Source organism: Drosophila ficusphila, unplaced genomic scaffold, assembly GCF_018152265.1.
Source record: "Drosophila ficusphila isolate 14025-0441.05 unplaced genomic scaffold, ASM1815226v1 contig_197, whole genome shotgun sequence".
NCBI lineage: Eukaryota > Metazoa > Arthropoda > Insecta > Diptera > Drosophilidae > Drosophila > Drosophila ficusphila.
In genome coordinates, this window is record NW_025064091.1 from 5,611,118 (window position 1) to 5,627,380 (window position 16,263).

The 16,263-nt window shown below is 46.1% G+C and overlaps 4 protein-coding genes across 6 annotated transcripts in view; 2 read left to right on the forward strand and 2 right to left on the reverse strand.

The window, feature by feature from the left end:
- Positions 1 to 116: 116 nt before the first annotated feature.
- LOC108097552 (trithorax group protein osa) lies at positions 117 to 11,167 on the reverse strand. The gene is given in 12 exon segments (XM_043207333.1): positions 117 to 686; positions 983 to 1,098; positions 1,161 to 1,212; positions 2,018 to 2,128; positions 2,583 to 2,771; positions 2,840 to 3,028; positions 3,089 to 3,587; positions 3,671 to 3,923; positions 3,926 to 4,057; positions 4,106 to 4,338; positions 6,983 to 10,482; positions 10,545 to 11,167. Coding segments are annotated over 12 exon segments (5,868 nt in total). The 5' UTR covers positions 10,980 to 11,167; the 3' UTR covers positions 117 to 527.
- Positions 11,168 to 11,461: 294 nt separating this feature from the next.
- LOC108097497 (RNA-binding protein NOB1) lies at positions 11,462 to 13,259 on the forward strand. Its single transcript, XM_017199806.2, has 2 exons — positions 11,462 to 11,617; positions 11,677 to 13,259. Exons 1-2 carry the CDS (start codon positions 11,543 to 11,545, stop codon positions 13,012 to 13,014), a joined length of 1,413 nt encoding a protein of 470 aa, XP_017055295.1. The 5' UTR covers positions 11,462 to 11,542; the 3' UTR covers positions 13,015 to 13,259.
- A 38-nt stretch (positions 13,260 to 13,297) lies between these two features.
- On the reverse strand, positions 13,298 to 14,541 carry LOC108097499 (NAD(P)H-hydrate epimerase). Its single transcript, XM_017199807.2, has 2 exons — positions 13,809 to 14,541; positions 13,298 to 13,571 (listed from the first exon to the last, which is right to left on the reverse strand). Exons 1-2 carry the CDS (start codon positions 14,420 to 14,422, stop codon positions 13,349 to 13,351), a joined length of 837 nt encoding a protein of 278 aa, XP_017055296.1. The 5' UTR covers positions 14,423 to 14,541; the 3' UTR covers positions 13,298 to 13,348.
- Positions 14,542 to 14,776: 235 nt separating this feature from the next.
- Positions 14,777 to 16,263, forward strand: part of LOC108097496 — a 48,647-nt gene continuing 47,160 nt past the window's right edge. For 2 of the 3 annotated variants that reach the window (XM_017199802.2, XM_017199805.2), the window contains exons 1-2: positions 14,777 to 15,036; positions 15,635 to 15,700. The gene's annotated coding sequence lies outside the window, so the exon portion shown is untranslated. The remainder of the gene's footprint in view (positions 15,037 to 15,634; positions 15,701 to 16,263) is intronic. The other variant, XM_017199803.2, reaches the window with a different exon arrangement.

Genomic DNA, 16,263 nt, shown 5'->3' on the forward strand with positions numbered 1-16,263 from the left:
ACAGCTGTCAATGGTTGTTTACGGAGAGCAACAGAGACAGGATGTCTTCGCACAGAGAACAGGGACAACAGCAGGAGTTCGATGAACCCAACGCCAAACCTAAAGTAAACACTATGTTAATGTACAATTCATTTATATTTCTTGGTCAGTTAAAAAAAAAACCTTAGATGTCCCGTTCGGTTAAAAAGGAATTGATTTAATTTACAATTAAAATACATCCATATTTAATCTATTTTTTCTACGCTTTTTAATTGCGGATGTTCGTGTGGTCAACGAAATTGAATTCGTTTTGTAAATGCAGCGCTACAAAATGACTGATTGTTTAGAAATTATACTGATAGCTTTCGAATGACAGATGATTAAACGTAATTTGGAGTCTTTGAGCCTTTTGTTGTCTATGTATATAGGTGGTGATCCCCGTGTGGAAATGGTCTGTGTTTGATCAATGGAATTGCTGCGAGTTTTTCTTTTGTTTGTTGTTTTTTGTTTTGTGTTGTTTGTCAGTTGCGTGTGACTGTAATTGGCGTCTAGCGGCGTTTGATGCGCTCAATGTATTTAGTTTTATTCAGAGCTCGACTTCCAGCATTGGGATCCATCATGCGGTTCCAGTCGGTCTGACCCACCACGAAACCGATGGCGCGCATCTTCTCCTGCGAGCGCTTCTCCTCGATGTCCGCCCAGCGAACCTGGAAATAGTTTAATGGGCTTAGCAAAGGACTTTCACAAAAAATATGCTCTTAAAGCAACGCTTCATAAATTGTAATATACAAGTTCACAATACCTAGCGTTTAATATGTGTCCAAAAAGTAGTTGAAATACAATTTATAATTTTTTTATAGGTGATCAACAGAGAGAGCAATATAAATAGCTTGCTATCTCCTTCTCTTTCAAGTAAAAAAAGTACAAATGTTCTTCCTATTGTTATTTCAACCCCTTTATAAAGAAACGTTTCTTTGAGAGCCGATCGTTATCTCATACTCACCAGCTTCTTGCCATTGGCTGAGGTTCTAGGTGGTTCCCAATCCTCCAGCTGGAGATAGTCCGCCATGCTGGCGGTCCTGCGGTTCTGCATCAAGCGCTTGGTGCCGTCCAAGCGGGCTGCAACATAAGATTAGATTAGCTCTCGGATCAGAGGAAGGAACATATGAATAGGGACTTACCTAGATTGTCCTCGGTGGTGTCACATTCCCATTTGCTTTTCAGGAAGCCGCACTGGATCACGCGAAACGCAGAAAGCACGATTGGGGGCCGGATTAAGTAGAGTGCAATGGGAGAATTTCAGGATAATTTAGAGGAGTATTTACCGATACCAAGCACAAAACAACCACATAAACAGCCACCAATTTCCCGTTTCTACGTTTCTACTAACTGACTGACTGGATTAATTGCAGGAGAGGAATGTGACTAAATTAACAATAAATCGTCTTAAATAGCACTCAATTGATAGAGGATATTTAATTAGACATATTAACAAAGAAACTTTGCTACATTTTATTTAAAACTTTTTCTTTTTCGAACACTTTTAAAGCACGTTCGTTGAACACAAATTCTTATTTCTACTTCAATAAGGATCACAAAAAGGTTCAAATAAAGGAAATAATAAGTTTAAAACAATTCAGTAAGAAAGTACATATAAGAAATTAAACAATTCAGTAAGAAAAACACTAAATAACACTAGAGGTATAAGTTTTTATAAATATTTAAAAAGCAATGCACTATAATTATTATTATCATCCCATGATAATCAAAGATATTATTATCATCCCATAAAACCGAAAGATTTTTTTCAACCTACGAGAAATAAATGTTTACGGATACAGAGCAAAGTTACTTAGGCATTCTAAGAGTTCTATTAAGAAGAATCTAATTAAAGGTTATTTGCATTTCAAACTGAACACATTCTGCTCGAAAGCAAAGAATAATTCAATTGCAAACCCATTATTTCTCTCTTTCCCAACCCGGCACATATGTCTCGAAATGAATCCAATCAGTCGATGCAATTACGAATAGCACTTACGTCGTTGGAGGCGTCGCCACTATTGCTGTCGTCCGTCTCCTCGACGGCGGCATCCTCGGATGCTTCGGCTGCTCCCGCTGTTGCCCCATCGTCGGCGCAGGCATTATCGTCCTGAAAGTGAAACGAAGCCGCCATAAATCAACAAAACGTTCGCTTGAACCAATCAATGCTTTGCAGAGTTGCCTTTACTAGGAGAGCTTAAACGTAGGTTGTCGTAATTGTTTCTTAAACTAGCGACTAGAGTTTGCCCATATGGCACATGTCATAAAGTTCGTATATAGGGGGGAAAATAAATTCCATTGAAGAACTTAGTCTACGGTTGCGTTCCTATCGCTTTTTGCAAGATAGCATGTGAAACAACTTGGCCAGGCCAGGTCTGAATTAAAGGCGTTTTGTTTGATGTTGTCGTTCTTATCGATCGCTTAAACACTAATCATGATTCGAATTGGAACACTTCGGACCGGCCAACGACCCACTGGCTCGGCCCAAAAGCTCCTGCTCCGCGGCGAGTTGGGCAGAGAGCTGCCCTTATTCGCGTCGCACCATCGCCTTAGTGCATAGTTACCGTAGCCATGTCCTCCACATCCTCCATCTCGACCACGTTCTCGAGCAGCGAGCTCACGTCCAGTTTGATGTACTGCAGCGGCGTCTGGCACCAGTTATTCAGCACCGCAAGGATCTCGCCCTCGGTGCGCTGGTGTGAATTCCTACCCAGACACGTCTCCAAATCGCAGTGCAGGTCCACTATGTAGGGCTAAAACAAAGCAATACATCCATGTAGTATCCCCAAATATAATCTAGATTATTCAGCATTGGACCCACCACAAAATTCGAGTCTTTGGCGTGACAGTAAAATTCGTTCAGCGTGCGCAGTGAATTGTTGTTGCAGTCCACAATTATAAAATCGTACAGATTGTCGCTCAGTGTCTTTTTAAACGATTTGATTAGATATTGCATGTAGGTCTCCTCCATGCTATCATCGTACTCGTAAAGTATCTCCTTCTTGGGTATCTGCAAACAGTTGAGTTTGTGAGTGGTAAAATGTTGAACTGAATTATACAAATAGCTCACCTTTTTGCCCGTTTTGGGACACTTCTCCTCATAATCGTTTTCAATGATGAAATAGTCATCGATGCTGAGGATGCGCGGATTGGCGCCACCCATCTCCAGTTCCTTTTCCTTGATGAGACGCGCCACATGCGACTTGCCGCAGCCAGGAGGTCCGCGCAAGATGATGCAGATGCGCTTCGGACGCGTCTGGCGACCGGGATTCAAGAGGACCTCGTCCACGGAGATGGTATTGCGATTCTCGTTGGTCGGCACACTCATCTCCAGATGCGGAGCCGCACTCGGATTGGAAATCTTCTCATTGGCATTGGCTGCCGAGGGGAAAAGCGACAGAGTTGGCGGCGGCGGAGCTAATCCTTCTGGCTCGCGGCGGTTGGCAAGAAACTGGCTTGGATTGAACTGCTGCTGCTGCTGCTGCTGTTGCTGCTGATTCCATTTGCTCATTGGCGGCGGCGGTGGCAGTTCGTCGTCATCTTCAACGTCACCCAGTGGCGTTAGATTACTAAAAGTAAATAGAGTGCATAATGAGTTTTTTGGGCTTTTCAAAAGCCTAAAGCTAGTTGCATTTTTATTGCTTCGACTTACTCTTCCCCATCGGAAATATCCTCGAGATCATTTGGTTCGTTTCCCGTTTCCTCGCCAAATGGCTCCTGGAAATTTTCAGGAGCCTGCTGTTGCTGCTGGGGAAAGTCGTTGGCAGGTTTAAAAAGCAACGGATTTCATCAAAAATTAACACTCACCTCATCTTGTCCGGGATTTGTGGAGCTGCTTTCGTCAAACGATTGCAGTTGTCGGTTTTGGGGGAACTGCAATTGCTCCTCTTTCTTTTGCTGTTTGCCCTTTTTTTATTCCTTCGCTTGTTGTTTGGAGCACCAGGTCCTCCGGGTCCTCCGAATCCACCGAATCCTCCTGCTCCCTGATTCGGGCCACCTTTCATTCCCTGATTCGGACCTCCTCCTCCTCCTCCTCCTCCTCCTCCTCCTCCTCCTCCTCCCATTCCCATTCCCATTCCAGGTCCGCCTGGCATTCCCATGCGATTCGAGGAGTGGCCATAATCGAAGGTCTTCACGGGTCTAAAGTCCGGCATTCTGTCGGGTCCCTCAATCGGTGTGCCGTCGGCCGACTTGTGGCCATAGTCAATCACCTTGGCGGCTGATGGGTTGTTGGAATAGTCGAACACCTTCATCGGTCGATAGATGGGCTCACTGCTGTGGTTGTTGTTGGGGAATGGTTGTTGCTCCAGTTGCTCCGGCCTTTGGTGTTTTTTATCGTACATTTTGTTTTTGTTTTTTGTTTGTTTTAAAAGAAGGTGGCGGGTGGATCACACCATCGGCGATTTTAGTATACAATTGGTTTGTTACGGTTTACGATTTGGTTATTATTATAATTTTTTGCAGTTGATTTTTTTGTTTTATATATTCAGTTTTTGGGTTTTTCATTTTTTTGATTTCAATTTTTTTTATGAGGTTTTCAATGTTTAAAAACCAAAAGAAAAACACTTGAACTTTTACTTGGTTTGAAATTTACTAAAATAGTTTTTGTTTGGTTAAAGAGAGGGGGCGTGGCAGGGGCGTAGGGGCGGTGCACAAACTACTTTCCCCTCTGCCCAAAATTTTGCACACTAGCATAAATAGATTCATATATTTATGGCCCTACACTTAAACTAGGCAAACAGCATTGCTTATAAATAGCTTTCTTGGGAAAGGCATAAAAATATGTTTTCTAATTGGTTTGTATAATGCTTGCATAACAAAATCAATACTGAATCGGACAAATATTGTATGGAATCAACACAAAACTCCATAGTTAAGCAGACAAAGCATAAGCTGAATTGAAAACTGGTACGTTTAACTACTTTATTTGCAGTGCATTTCAAACGTGATTTCTGATATTCAAAAGAATTAAATTAGAAACTATCATATTATTGGGTTTCCAAATGGCAGCGGACCACAAAAGTTAATTTTATTTAATTACTTTCACATACGGACAGAACTTAATCGATCTTTGTTTTACTAATTTTATAGATTAAAAACCGCTAGTCAAACTTTTTATAGTAATCGGACATAAAACTTTGTATTAAATAATAGGAAATATGATACAGACGAAACCAGCAACAGACGGATTTTAGTTTTTAGATTCAAAAACAATATCAAGTGCATTTCTTATCTAATAAAGACCCTAATTCGTTGATGGAAGGCAGCAACATATGTGAAAACGTAGACTAGTTTTAAGAACTTAAGCGCAGATGTTGATATAAATTATTAAAATTAACCGGAACCTTGTTTGGCGATCGGAAATATTTGGGATGGAATGTGGAATAGCAAAGAAGTAAAACGCAGACGGACAATTCATCAATCGGACCGCTCAAATGGATTTCTTGGTTGGTGGTCCCCCAATAAGATTGCATTTGTTTTATCTTCCTTTATTGATATTGATTTCATAGTATTTAATTAACATATACGACTTATATAACTTCGCGCTATAAAAGAGTTACATTTTCAACTAAAGCGAGACTTAATGTTTGCTTAAGAAATTGTTATTTAAACTGGGAAAAAATGTTATCCGCGTCGAGTTTAAAACGAGTTTAACTAAGGAACAAAACAATGAATTCAATGAAAATCGGTCTATTGTAGAGCAACAAAATAAAGGTACAAATTCAAATTTCGAGCAGCAAATTTAGTCTCATTAATTACATTTCGTTTTTTTCCATTTCATATTCGCTTTTCTAAAGATGTGGCAGAAGTGTGTATCCTTAATGGCTAATTATAGGTCTTTACTGGCTTCTGGACTCTGCGATCGATCGGTTATATGTTCGCTTATGGGGAGGCCAAGATCTGCCCTTTCTATAGCCCCTCCATAATTATCTGGATGCCCAATTTATATCGCGGACTCGAGAGTTCAGAGCTCAGTTGGTGTTGCTGGAGGTTTTTACCGCCCCTTTTTCTTGCTGCTCAGACAATGGATCATAGATCAGACACAGATCGGTCGGATATATATGTAGTATATATATATATCAATACCAGCGTTTGCGTATTCGTTTTTATGTTGGTTTTTTTTTTTTCGTTTTTTAACATTATTTTTAATATTGTTTTTTTTTTGAGTATTTTATCAGTATTGCATAGAAGTAGAAGAGAAGAAGAAACGGGGTTGGAATCGAAATTCCAGCATTAACGATAACCAGAAAAAGGCCTGCGCAAGTTAACTACATAAAATTGGGTGATATCAATACAGATAGAGAAAGAGAAAAGGACAAATTGCGGGAAAGGGGAAATGAGCGGAACAAACGCTGAAGAATTCATTTAAGGACAAGGCATATATCATATATAGATCATTCCTCAATTTCAATCGGTTTAAAACACAATCCTTCTAAATGGACTGCCAAGTGCTCTTTTTAGTAAACTCGGACATACACTGAAACCAAAATCATCCCAGATAATGGTTCGATTCACCTGGTTGGGTTATTCATACAAATACTCAAGTCATGAACTATAAATGCATTTTGCAGCTGTGCTCAACACAAATATGTAATTACTAGCTGTGAGTTCGGAACCTTTTAATGATAACTTTTAATCATGCAGCCCTTAGTTAAACTTCCCACAAGTATATAAACACATACAAATCAAAAGCGTAGATAATCTCGCCCATATCTTTTTCAGACAAAGCAGACAATTAGATTTTTGGTTCGCCAAAGTGTGTTTTTTGTTGTTGTTTTTTTTTTTGATTTTTTGTTTTAAAGGGGGAAACAAACCTTCCCCCTTTCCCCCAATTTTTGTCAACACATTGCGTTCTATACATATATATGTGTATATATATAAATGTATATGTACGAGTATAATTTATAGTGTTAATCAAGTCAAAAAAAAGAAAGGAAATTAGAAGCGGATTGAGGACACATACCCGTCGTTCCAGTTCTTCCGATTGTTGTTGTTTGGTCCTCCTCCGAAGCTGTTGCGGTTCTGGAAGTTCCTGGGTCCTCTTGGCGGTCCAGCGCCCAGATCATCGTCGCCGAAACCGGGCGGTGGTCCGCCTTGCCGGCGGAAGGGATTATCACTGTTCGGACCGCCGTTGAAACCGCGCGGTCCGTTGGGTCCTGGCCCAAAGTTGGGTCCTCCTGGTCCGCCAAACGGCGGCCCGCCGAAGTCATCGCGTCGCGGTCCGAAAGGTCCGCGTGGTCCAAAGTTGCGAGGACCACCTGGACCCCCTGGACCGGGGCCAAAGTTGGGTCCGAAGTTCGGTCCGAAATTGGGGCCATTGTTCCGGAAATTGGGTCCGGGGCCAAAATGCGGTCCTGGTCCGGGGCCATTGGGTCCGAAATGTGGTCCTGGCCCGGGTCCATTGGGTCCGAAGTGCGGTCCTGGACCTGGTCCGAAGTTCGGCCCGAAGTTGGGACCACGCGGACCTGGCCCGTTGGGTCCAAAGTGGCGGCCAGGCGGACCGAAGCCACCGGGTCCCATGCCATCGAAATCGATGAAATTCCCGCCGGGCAATTGATTCGGTCCAAAGTTGTCGAAGCGATTCGGACCGGGACCGGGACCGGAATTTGGACGCGAGCCCTGTCGAGAATTGGGACGAGGACCTCCGGGACCGCCAGGACCGGGACCGAAACCTCCGCCAGGTCCACCGCTCCTTTCCGAATGCTCAGCCGCACTGGGACTATTTGAATCGCGGGAATCCTGCGACTTGGCTTCGTTGCCGCCGTTCTTCTTGCGCTGCCATTCGGCAAAGGACAAGGGTCGTCCGTCCACTCCCGTCTCCGAATCCTGCTCCTGATCCGTCTGCTGCTGCTGTTGCTGCTGGCGATCGCGTTGCTCGCGCTCCTGGACGTTGGCCACAGCCTGGGTGAGATTGTTGAGGAAGTTGGGATCCTTGAGCGCTTTGCTAAGCGATTCGTTGCTCTTGTCCTGTTTGACGTCCGCCTCTCCGCCCTCAGGGGCGTCTGTTTTGTCCGTGTCCTTGAGGCCCACATCGAAGACCGAGGAAGGGTTCTTCCCACTGCCATCGGCCACCAAATCGAGACCCGGTATGCCGTCGCTCTTCTTGAAAATGCTGCCCATCGGCGTGTCTGGCGGTTCCTCCTCCTCCTCGTCGTCGTCATCGTCCAGCGAGATGGTGAATATCTCCTCCTCTTTCACCTGCTTGGCGGGCGTGTTTGCAGTGCCGCCGGTTTGCCGCCGCTTGCCGAGACTACTGGCAATCGGCTGTGAGGGCGGAGCCACCGGAGGAGCGGGATTAACTGCACCTGATCCTGCTGGCGGCGGCAGCTCGGTCGGATGAGCGGGACCAGGTGCCACCGGCGGAGCAGGAGCTCCAGTCGCTTTCGTTGGGCTCTCCTTGGACTGTTGTTCCGTATCCGATTGCTGGTCCAGTTTCTCCTGGATGGCTTGCTGGGCGGTTTGGTATTGATTCTGCATTCCCGGCGTTGGGCCTTGGCTGCCGCCCCTAATCGCCGGAACTCCGGCGCTCTCGAAGGCGCGATTCTCAGTGCCAAACTGGCCGGGTTTCCTGTTTCCCTGTCCGAAATTGTTGCCAGGCGCCTGGTCACCGAAACCTGATCGCTGATCGGGGAAATTGCCCGGACCAGCGAAAGACTCAGAGTCACGTTCTTCATTCGTCTCCTGATCCTCCGATTTCGATGCTCCCTCTTTCGGTGTGTCCGTGGCAGAAGCTCCTGATCCCGATCCCGATCCCGCTCCCGATCCCGTGGAGGAGCCACCCATCTGTTGCTGGCGACGTCGCCGCATCTGCTCCCTGCGCTCGGCGATGCGACGGCGCTGCTTCTCGAACTCCTCCTCGTAGCGACGGTACTCATCGCGATCCGGGTGATTGGCATTGGCGCGCTTCCAGTCCTCGAACTGCTGCTCCCACTGGTCGAACAGCCGGTCGAAGCTGGCCTCGTCGAGATCATGGGCCTGCTGCTGGTTGCGGTTGTTCTGCTGCTGCTGCTGCTGCTGATTCGGCGACTGTTGGTAGCCCGGTTGGTTTGGCTGGTTCTGCTGGTTGAAGTTGTTGCGCTGGTTGAAATTCCCGCGACTCTGGTTGAAGCCTCCTGGCCCAGAATCGCCATCCGAATATCCCTGGTTTTGGTTTGGTTGATTGCGGTTGTTATCCCATCGATTGCTCTGCCGGCGATTGTTGTTATTGAAGTTATTATTGTTGTTATTGCCAAAGTTGTCGGGTCCACCGCCTCGTCCGCCGCCAAAGTTTCCACCTCCGCCTGGTCCACCTTGATCCTGGTTATTGAAGCTATTGCCGAAGTTGCCCTGGAAGTTGTTGCCCGTTCGCTGGCCAAAATTGTTGTTGCCTTTGCCAGGCGGCGACTGATCTCCATCGAAATCGTTCTGCGGATTCTTGCTGAACGGATTTTCGTTGCGTGTGGCAGCATTCTGGTTCTGGTTGCCATTTCCTCCCCTTTCATCGCCTTGTCCCCAACTATTTCGGTTGTTTTGAAAGTTGTTCTTCTTGTTATTGTTGCTGTTGTTGTTTCCGCTCTCGGAGTTGTTGTTCTGCCAGCGATTCTGGCGGGGATTCTGTTGCTGCTGGTTGTTGTTGCTACTTTGGTTCTGCTGCTGTTCGTTCAAATTCGGCGGTGGCCCGCTCATCCAGCGGTTCTGATCGATGGGCGGTGGTCCGCTCATCCAGCGGTTCTGTGGATCTCCGCCGGGTTGCGTTGGATTCGGCGGTCCCTCCCAGCGGCGATTGTTGTCATTGCTGTTGCTGTTCATGCTATTGTTGATGTTTGTCGGTGGCGGGTTATTCCACCGATTGTTCATGTCGTTCGGCGGCGGTGGACCATCCCAGCGTGGTCCTGGTGGCCCGGAAATATCAGGCGGTGGAGCACTGGTATCCCACGGCGGTCGGTTGTTCATTCCGCCGCGTTGATTGTTGTTTCCCCACTGGTTCTCCATGTTGTTTGGCTGCTGTGGCGGCGGTGGCTGCTGATGCGGAGGTGGTGGTCTCTGCAGCGAAGGCGGCGGCTGCTGGAGATTGGGAAAACCATGGTTTTCTGGCCCGTTATTGTAGCCCATCGGGTATCGATTGGGTGGCGGCTGCTGAATGGATGGTGGCCCCGGCCACATGCTTTGGTTGTCATTCGTCTGATAGCCGCTCTTTTGCGGCGGCGGTGGCGGCGGTTGGTTGTACATCTGCGGCTGGGCCATGATCTTGCCGGGTAGCGGCGGTCCACCCACTCCAACCGGATTCGGTGTGGTCGAGGGAACCGGCGAAGCGGTGACACCCTGGTAATAATTCTGGGCAACGGGGTAAGCCTGGGGACCAGGTGGCGCCAGCACTGGTGTGGGCGCCGGCGCAGGCGAGGGAGCAGCTGCCACGGGTGCGGGAACACCTTGAACAGCCGGATTGGTGGCCACAGCAGCTGCGGCGGCCATTTCACGTTTGTACTGCAAAAGATAAGCAAATTGCTTACTAAATGGGCTAAGTGGGAGGTAATGATTGGACGCACCTGCTCGCCGTATTGGGCATGCCATTTGGCGTACTCCGCCTGGTAGGTTTGCCACTGGTGCCAGTGGTGCTGCAGTGCGTACTGCTGTTCGGGGGTCATGGCCGCGTATTGGGCGGCGGTATACTGTTCGTAGGGGTTGCCAGCCCCCTCCCCGCCCGCCGTTGCCTGTCCGGTGCTGTAGGGGTTGAAGGCCGCCAAAGAGGTGGCGGCCGTAGCGGCTGTTGGGGTGGCTGTGGCTGGTGGTGCGACGGCAACGGGAGCAGCTGCTCCTGCTGCAACTGCAGCTCCCGCTGGCTGCTGAACCGCTGTCGGGGCGCCCGCATCTGAGGGCGGCGGCGGTGGCGGCGCATCGGGCAACGGCGGCGGCACCGACGGCTGCGGCGGGGGGGCGGTCAAAGGAGCCGCTACGGCGGCCGTCTGCCAATGGCCCCACATTCCGTTTTCCTCGCTGTGATCGCGATTTTCCTACTCCTGTCCCCCTTCTTTCCGATCCGGTAGTCTGCGTTTTTCTCCACTGACTCCGGCGGAATAAAGTTGCTTGCTTCCTGCGCTTTCCTTTCACAAAATCAACTCGCAATCTAAACGAAACGAGTGAGAAAACTTCGCCATTTTTGGCTTGAAAACTAGCGATGACACTCACGATGGCAGATAAGCAGTGTAGCCGGAGTGGACGAAGATATCGTGAATATACCAGAATATACCATTTATTCTTATATTTATATCAATTTTGTTCCCCAAGCTTAAAAAAGTTAAAAAATTTATTTAAAATACAACTTTAAATTTTTTAAATTTTACATTATTTTAAAACGGTTTAAATACAAATTATTGTTCAAAGTGGAACAATATATCTTTGATCCTAAAATTTAATATGGTATGTTCACCACATTTAATGCTGCGCTTAAACAGTTGCGGCTTAATGGTCACACTAATTCCGACACGTGCTGAATTGTTATTTTTTTTGCGACTCTTTGTTTTTCATGTAAGAAATAGCACAAAAAATGACCGAAACGAGCGGAAAGATTAAGTTCCTGGTGGCGGACACCACCGCCTTCATAAACGCCGTGCCCCTAAACGTGAGCTTCAAGGAGATACCCTTGGTAATTCCATTTAAACCATGACAAATCCCTTCCAGGAATATGCAGAGCAGGTGCTCACCGTGCCGGATGTGGTGGCCGAGGTGCGCAACAAACGCCAGATCCGTCGCCTGTGCGTCCTGCCCTTCGACCTCCAGGTGAGGGAGCCTCGTCCCGAGAGCATCAAACATTGCGTGGAGTTTGCCAAGAAAACAGGAGACTACGCGAGTCTCTCGGGGATTGATTTAAAGGTCATATCGCTCACCTACGAACTGGAAGCGGACACCGTGGGCACCGACCATCTGCGCACGGAGCCCGTGATGGCGCAAACCATTGCCTCCAAGGATAAACCCGAGGAAATGCAGGATGCCAATAACAAAAGGCTTGTTGGTTGGTACATGCCCGAAGGAGAGGAAGAGGAGGACTCCGAGGACGAAGAGGATGATGACTCCCAGGAGGAGGAGCAGCAGGACCAGGAGGAACCCGAAGACAACGAAGCTGAGGGCGTTGACAATGTAAAAGCAGCCATTGAAGCTCAATTGGCCGGCAAGGAACCTCTTCCCAGCCAGCAAATCCAGCCAGAGGAGGACGAGCCCAGTCAGGAGGAGTTGGACAAGCTGTTCGAGCAGCTAAAGTGTGCACCCAGCGCACAGGAGGAGCAAGAGCTCTCCGAGCTTCTGGTTTCTCATCCAGCGGAAGTGGAAACCGAAGAAACCGAACCACAAGAAACGATTCCCAGCCAAAATCTCGAAGAAGAAGTGGGCGACGATGGCTGGATCACCCATTCGAACATCAAGAAGGCGAAGAAAGCGCTCGAGGGCAAGGTGGAGACCGATGAGGTGCCGCCCGTCGCCTGCATGACCACCGATTACGCGCTGCAGAATGTGCTGAAGCAACTCAATCTCCACCTGGCCGCGTTGAACGGCAGGATCATCAAGCAGCTGCGCACGTACATCCTGCGCTGCTACGCCTGCTACAAGACCACCAGCATCATGACCAAGGTCTTCTGTCCCAACTGCGGCAACAAAACCCTGAAAAGAGTGGCTGTCAGTCTGGACGAGAACGGCCGTCAGGTGATCCACATCAACACCCGCCGTCCGCTGACCACCAAGTACAAGAATCAGAGTCTGCCGCGCTTCAAGGGCGGCAAGCACTCGAGGAATCCCATCCTGTTCGAGGACCAACCGATGCCCCGCCAGATGCCATCGCGAGTGGCCAAAACGAAGACGAACGCCTTGGATCAGGACTACACTGCTGGTTTCTCACCGTTCGTGCTGCGCGACGTGGACTCCAAGTCCGCCATGCTGCGCTCGAAGGGAAACCTCAAGGAGTGGGCCAGAAACAACAACTTCGAGGAGGACCGCCGTCGCAAGAACTACAATCGCTTGTACAAATAGATATCAGGGGTATAATGAGCTAACAAGGTGGTATTTCTGATTGCAAATAACACTTGATTGGCTTCCTAATCGTAGACTTTATATAATATGTAATATATAAAATAAAACACAAGGGGAAACCCGAACTTTTCGATATGAAAACCATAAATAATTTGTGCAACTTGATGAAAACCCAACCAGAGAAGCTTTTCACATATTTATAAACATTTGTTATGGAAATAAATATTTTTTTTTACAAAAGACAATAACATCAGTATCTAAAATCAATTGTTCAACAAATCAGTTCGTAATTTTAGAGTCCATTATTTATTTGGACATCGTATAAATTTATAAATCACAGCTTGACGCAGAGTTCGTTGCCTGGATAAGCGGGCAGATTCAGTTCGTATTTGCGTTGCAGTGCGGGCGGAACGAATCTGCCGCCCAAATAGTGATGTTCTCCACGGAAGTGACGGGCACAAAGCTTCGGAGCAGTCAGGGAAATAAGAAGACTCGGCTCCAGATCGCATTCAGTCACCTTTCCCTTCTCAACGTCCCAACCGCTTGGAATATCCACGCTACAAGAGGGATAAGTCATTACTTCTGAAGGCTTTTAACATGGATTTATGCGGAAGCCTAAAATCTGGGTCGGAAATTCACATAACTGAATAGTAATTGGATGAACGGATGAAATCAACTCGAATTGGAGATGGATTCATGGAAATTTTTTCATTACTTCGAACAGAGAAGTGGCGATACAAGATAGATTGTCTATATAAATTCCGATTTCTAGATGGACATTGGACCCATCTCACCTGGCAATTGGAAGTTTTGTCTGCTGCATCAGTTCCACGACGGCAGCGAAATCCGCGCGAACCGGTGGCTTAAAGCTGAACCCGAAGAGGGCGTCCAGGATGAGGTCGTAGCTACCAGAGGCACATTCCACCGAAGGACACTCCTTCACGCTGGGAATCTCCATCAATTGGCACTGATGGCTGAGGTTCTCGAACAGCGGCTTCGCCGTGGGCTTTGGGTAGTAAATGGTGGGTGTGTAGCCCATTAGGGAGAGGTGCCTGGCGGCCACCAGTCCATCGCCTCCATTGTTTCCAGGACCACAGCAAACCAGGATTCTTGGATGCTTCTCCGCAGGAAAACATTTGGCCACCGCATGAGCACAACTCAATCCCGCCAGCTCCATCAGCTGATCCACACTGAACTTATACTCCGTGAAGAGCTCCTGGTCCACGTCGATGGCCTCCTTTTGATTAAGGTACTTGAGCTCCTTTAAATCCATCTTTTTGCCGGCGAAAAATCGCTTTGTTTCAAAGGGATGTCTTAGTTGTTGGTTGTTTTTTGATATTAAGAGTGGGTGAAAAATGCGGGAAATGCCCTTCAAGGACGCGCCAAAGTGCCGGTGAAGCAAGCTCATAGATTCCGGCTCAAAGTTGCCCGTATTTTCCTGGGGAAAAAATGTTTTGAAATATTTTTGGGCAAAACTTTACAGACAGCTGAAATCAGGGTTGCCAGGCCAATGAAAATTTGTTTCTCTGTTAGAGATGACAAATTTAGCTAAACAAAGCTAGAAAAAACAAGGTTGTAAACTTCACTGAACGTCTCGTCGATCTCTGCAATTGTAAGAAAAGTCACGATTTCTTTTTGGAAAAACAGGGTAAGCATAGCCACCAACCGGAGTATTCATGGTTGATGAAAAAGTTTGCGAGAGGTGGGGAAATACCGATGTTTGGTCTCTCCTTTAATTCTTAAACACTTTTCGGTCACACTGTAGTAGCTCGTTGATCGAGATCGTCGCGGTTGTTTCGTTTTCGCTCCGTTTTCGTTGTTATTTCGTTGTTATCCGTCGGTTCTTCTCGCGGAGTTTTGTTTTCAGTGGTTAATGTTGTTTTGTTTTGATTTTTTTTTCTGTTTTGCACGCACGCGCAAACAACTTCTGCAGCAACAACAAATCGTTGCAAGTTGCAGCGTTTTTCAACGTCGATGTCGACGCAGCGCATGCGCAGCAACATCAGCAGTGGCAGAACAACGGTAAATGTCGACAAGCTTGTGCAAGTTGCGCATGCTTGCAGGTGTTTGTTTCTATTTGTCCGCTTTTTTCGCTCCGTCTCCCTCGCACTAATTAACTTCTTCCGACAATCAAACAAACCCCAATATAACTAAAATAAAACTCAACAAGTAAACGTGTAGCAAGATTATTGAATTCTTTACCATAAAAACAAACTAGAAAATACATTAAAAATTTGTTAAGCAAACAATAACATTGTGAAAACGCTAATAAAACAAATGCAAAAGTGAAATAAACTAATTTGTGAACTACAACAATCAAAAGTAATATAAATCTACCATTTTGATATCTCAAAAATGATTCATAAGATTATACTTAAATCAAATATAAACAAATGATAAGAGAAACAAAATGAGAACTAACAATAAATTAACCAAACTTATAAACACTAATAAAACAAAATGAGAATACATTCAATTTCAACAAATGATAATGATTAATGAACGACAACCCCAGAAGATTATTGCATATGCTGTAAAACTGTGAAGAAGATTCCCACCTAAAATATTGTTATCAATTTTTTTCGGTTTTATCTAAAGTTTTTTGGTTTTTCATTTCAAGAATCAAATGAAACTGGATTTCGCATCGACAAGCAATTAATTGGAATTACATTCAACTGAAAGTGAGGTAAGTTATGTTGCGACACGTTCGCTGAGAACTTTCACTGGTTTAACATGCATAAAAAACCGAAAAATTGGGTATGGGGGGAAATATTAACAAACTTTTTGGTTGTGGGGGACAATTACTTTTTCTCTTTTGGATTGCATTTCGTTTATTTTTGATTTGGTTCGGTTTTGGGTTTCTTTTTTGCCGTTTGGGTTTGCGCCGTGTGGAAATTTCCGGATTATTATTTCAATGTTGTTACCTGCCACCCGCATTCCGATAATTTCATTTCCCACTTTTGCACTGTCAGAAATAAGGGTGCATTCTCCGCTGCAGTTTACAAATCATTACAACTCATACAATAAATATTTTAAAATAGGGATCAAAATGTTAATCGAATAAAGAAAAATTAGTTTTATTATTTGGTATTAATTTATCTGAGTGACATGTTTTGTTTTAAAGCGATGTAAATATCTCATAAATACATGGGAATTTCGATGCATTTCTTTCCCATTTCCTCCCCTTTCCGTCTGCTGATGCAAATTTTTCGGGTCGTTGCAGCAGGTTTATTACTTCTTCCCCTCCCC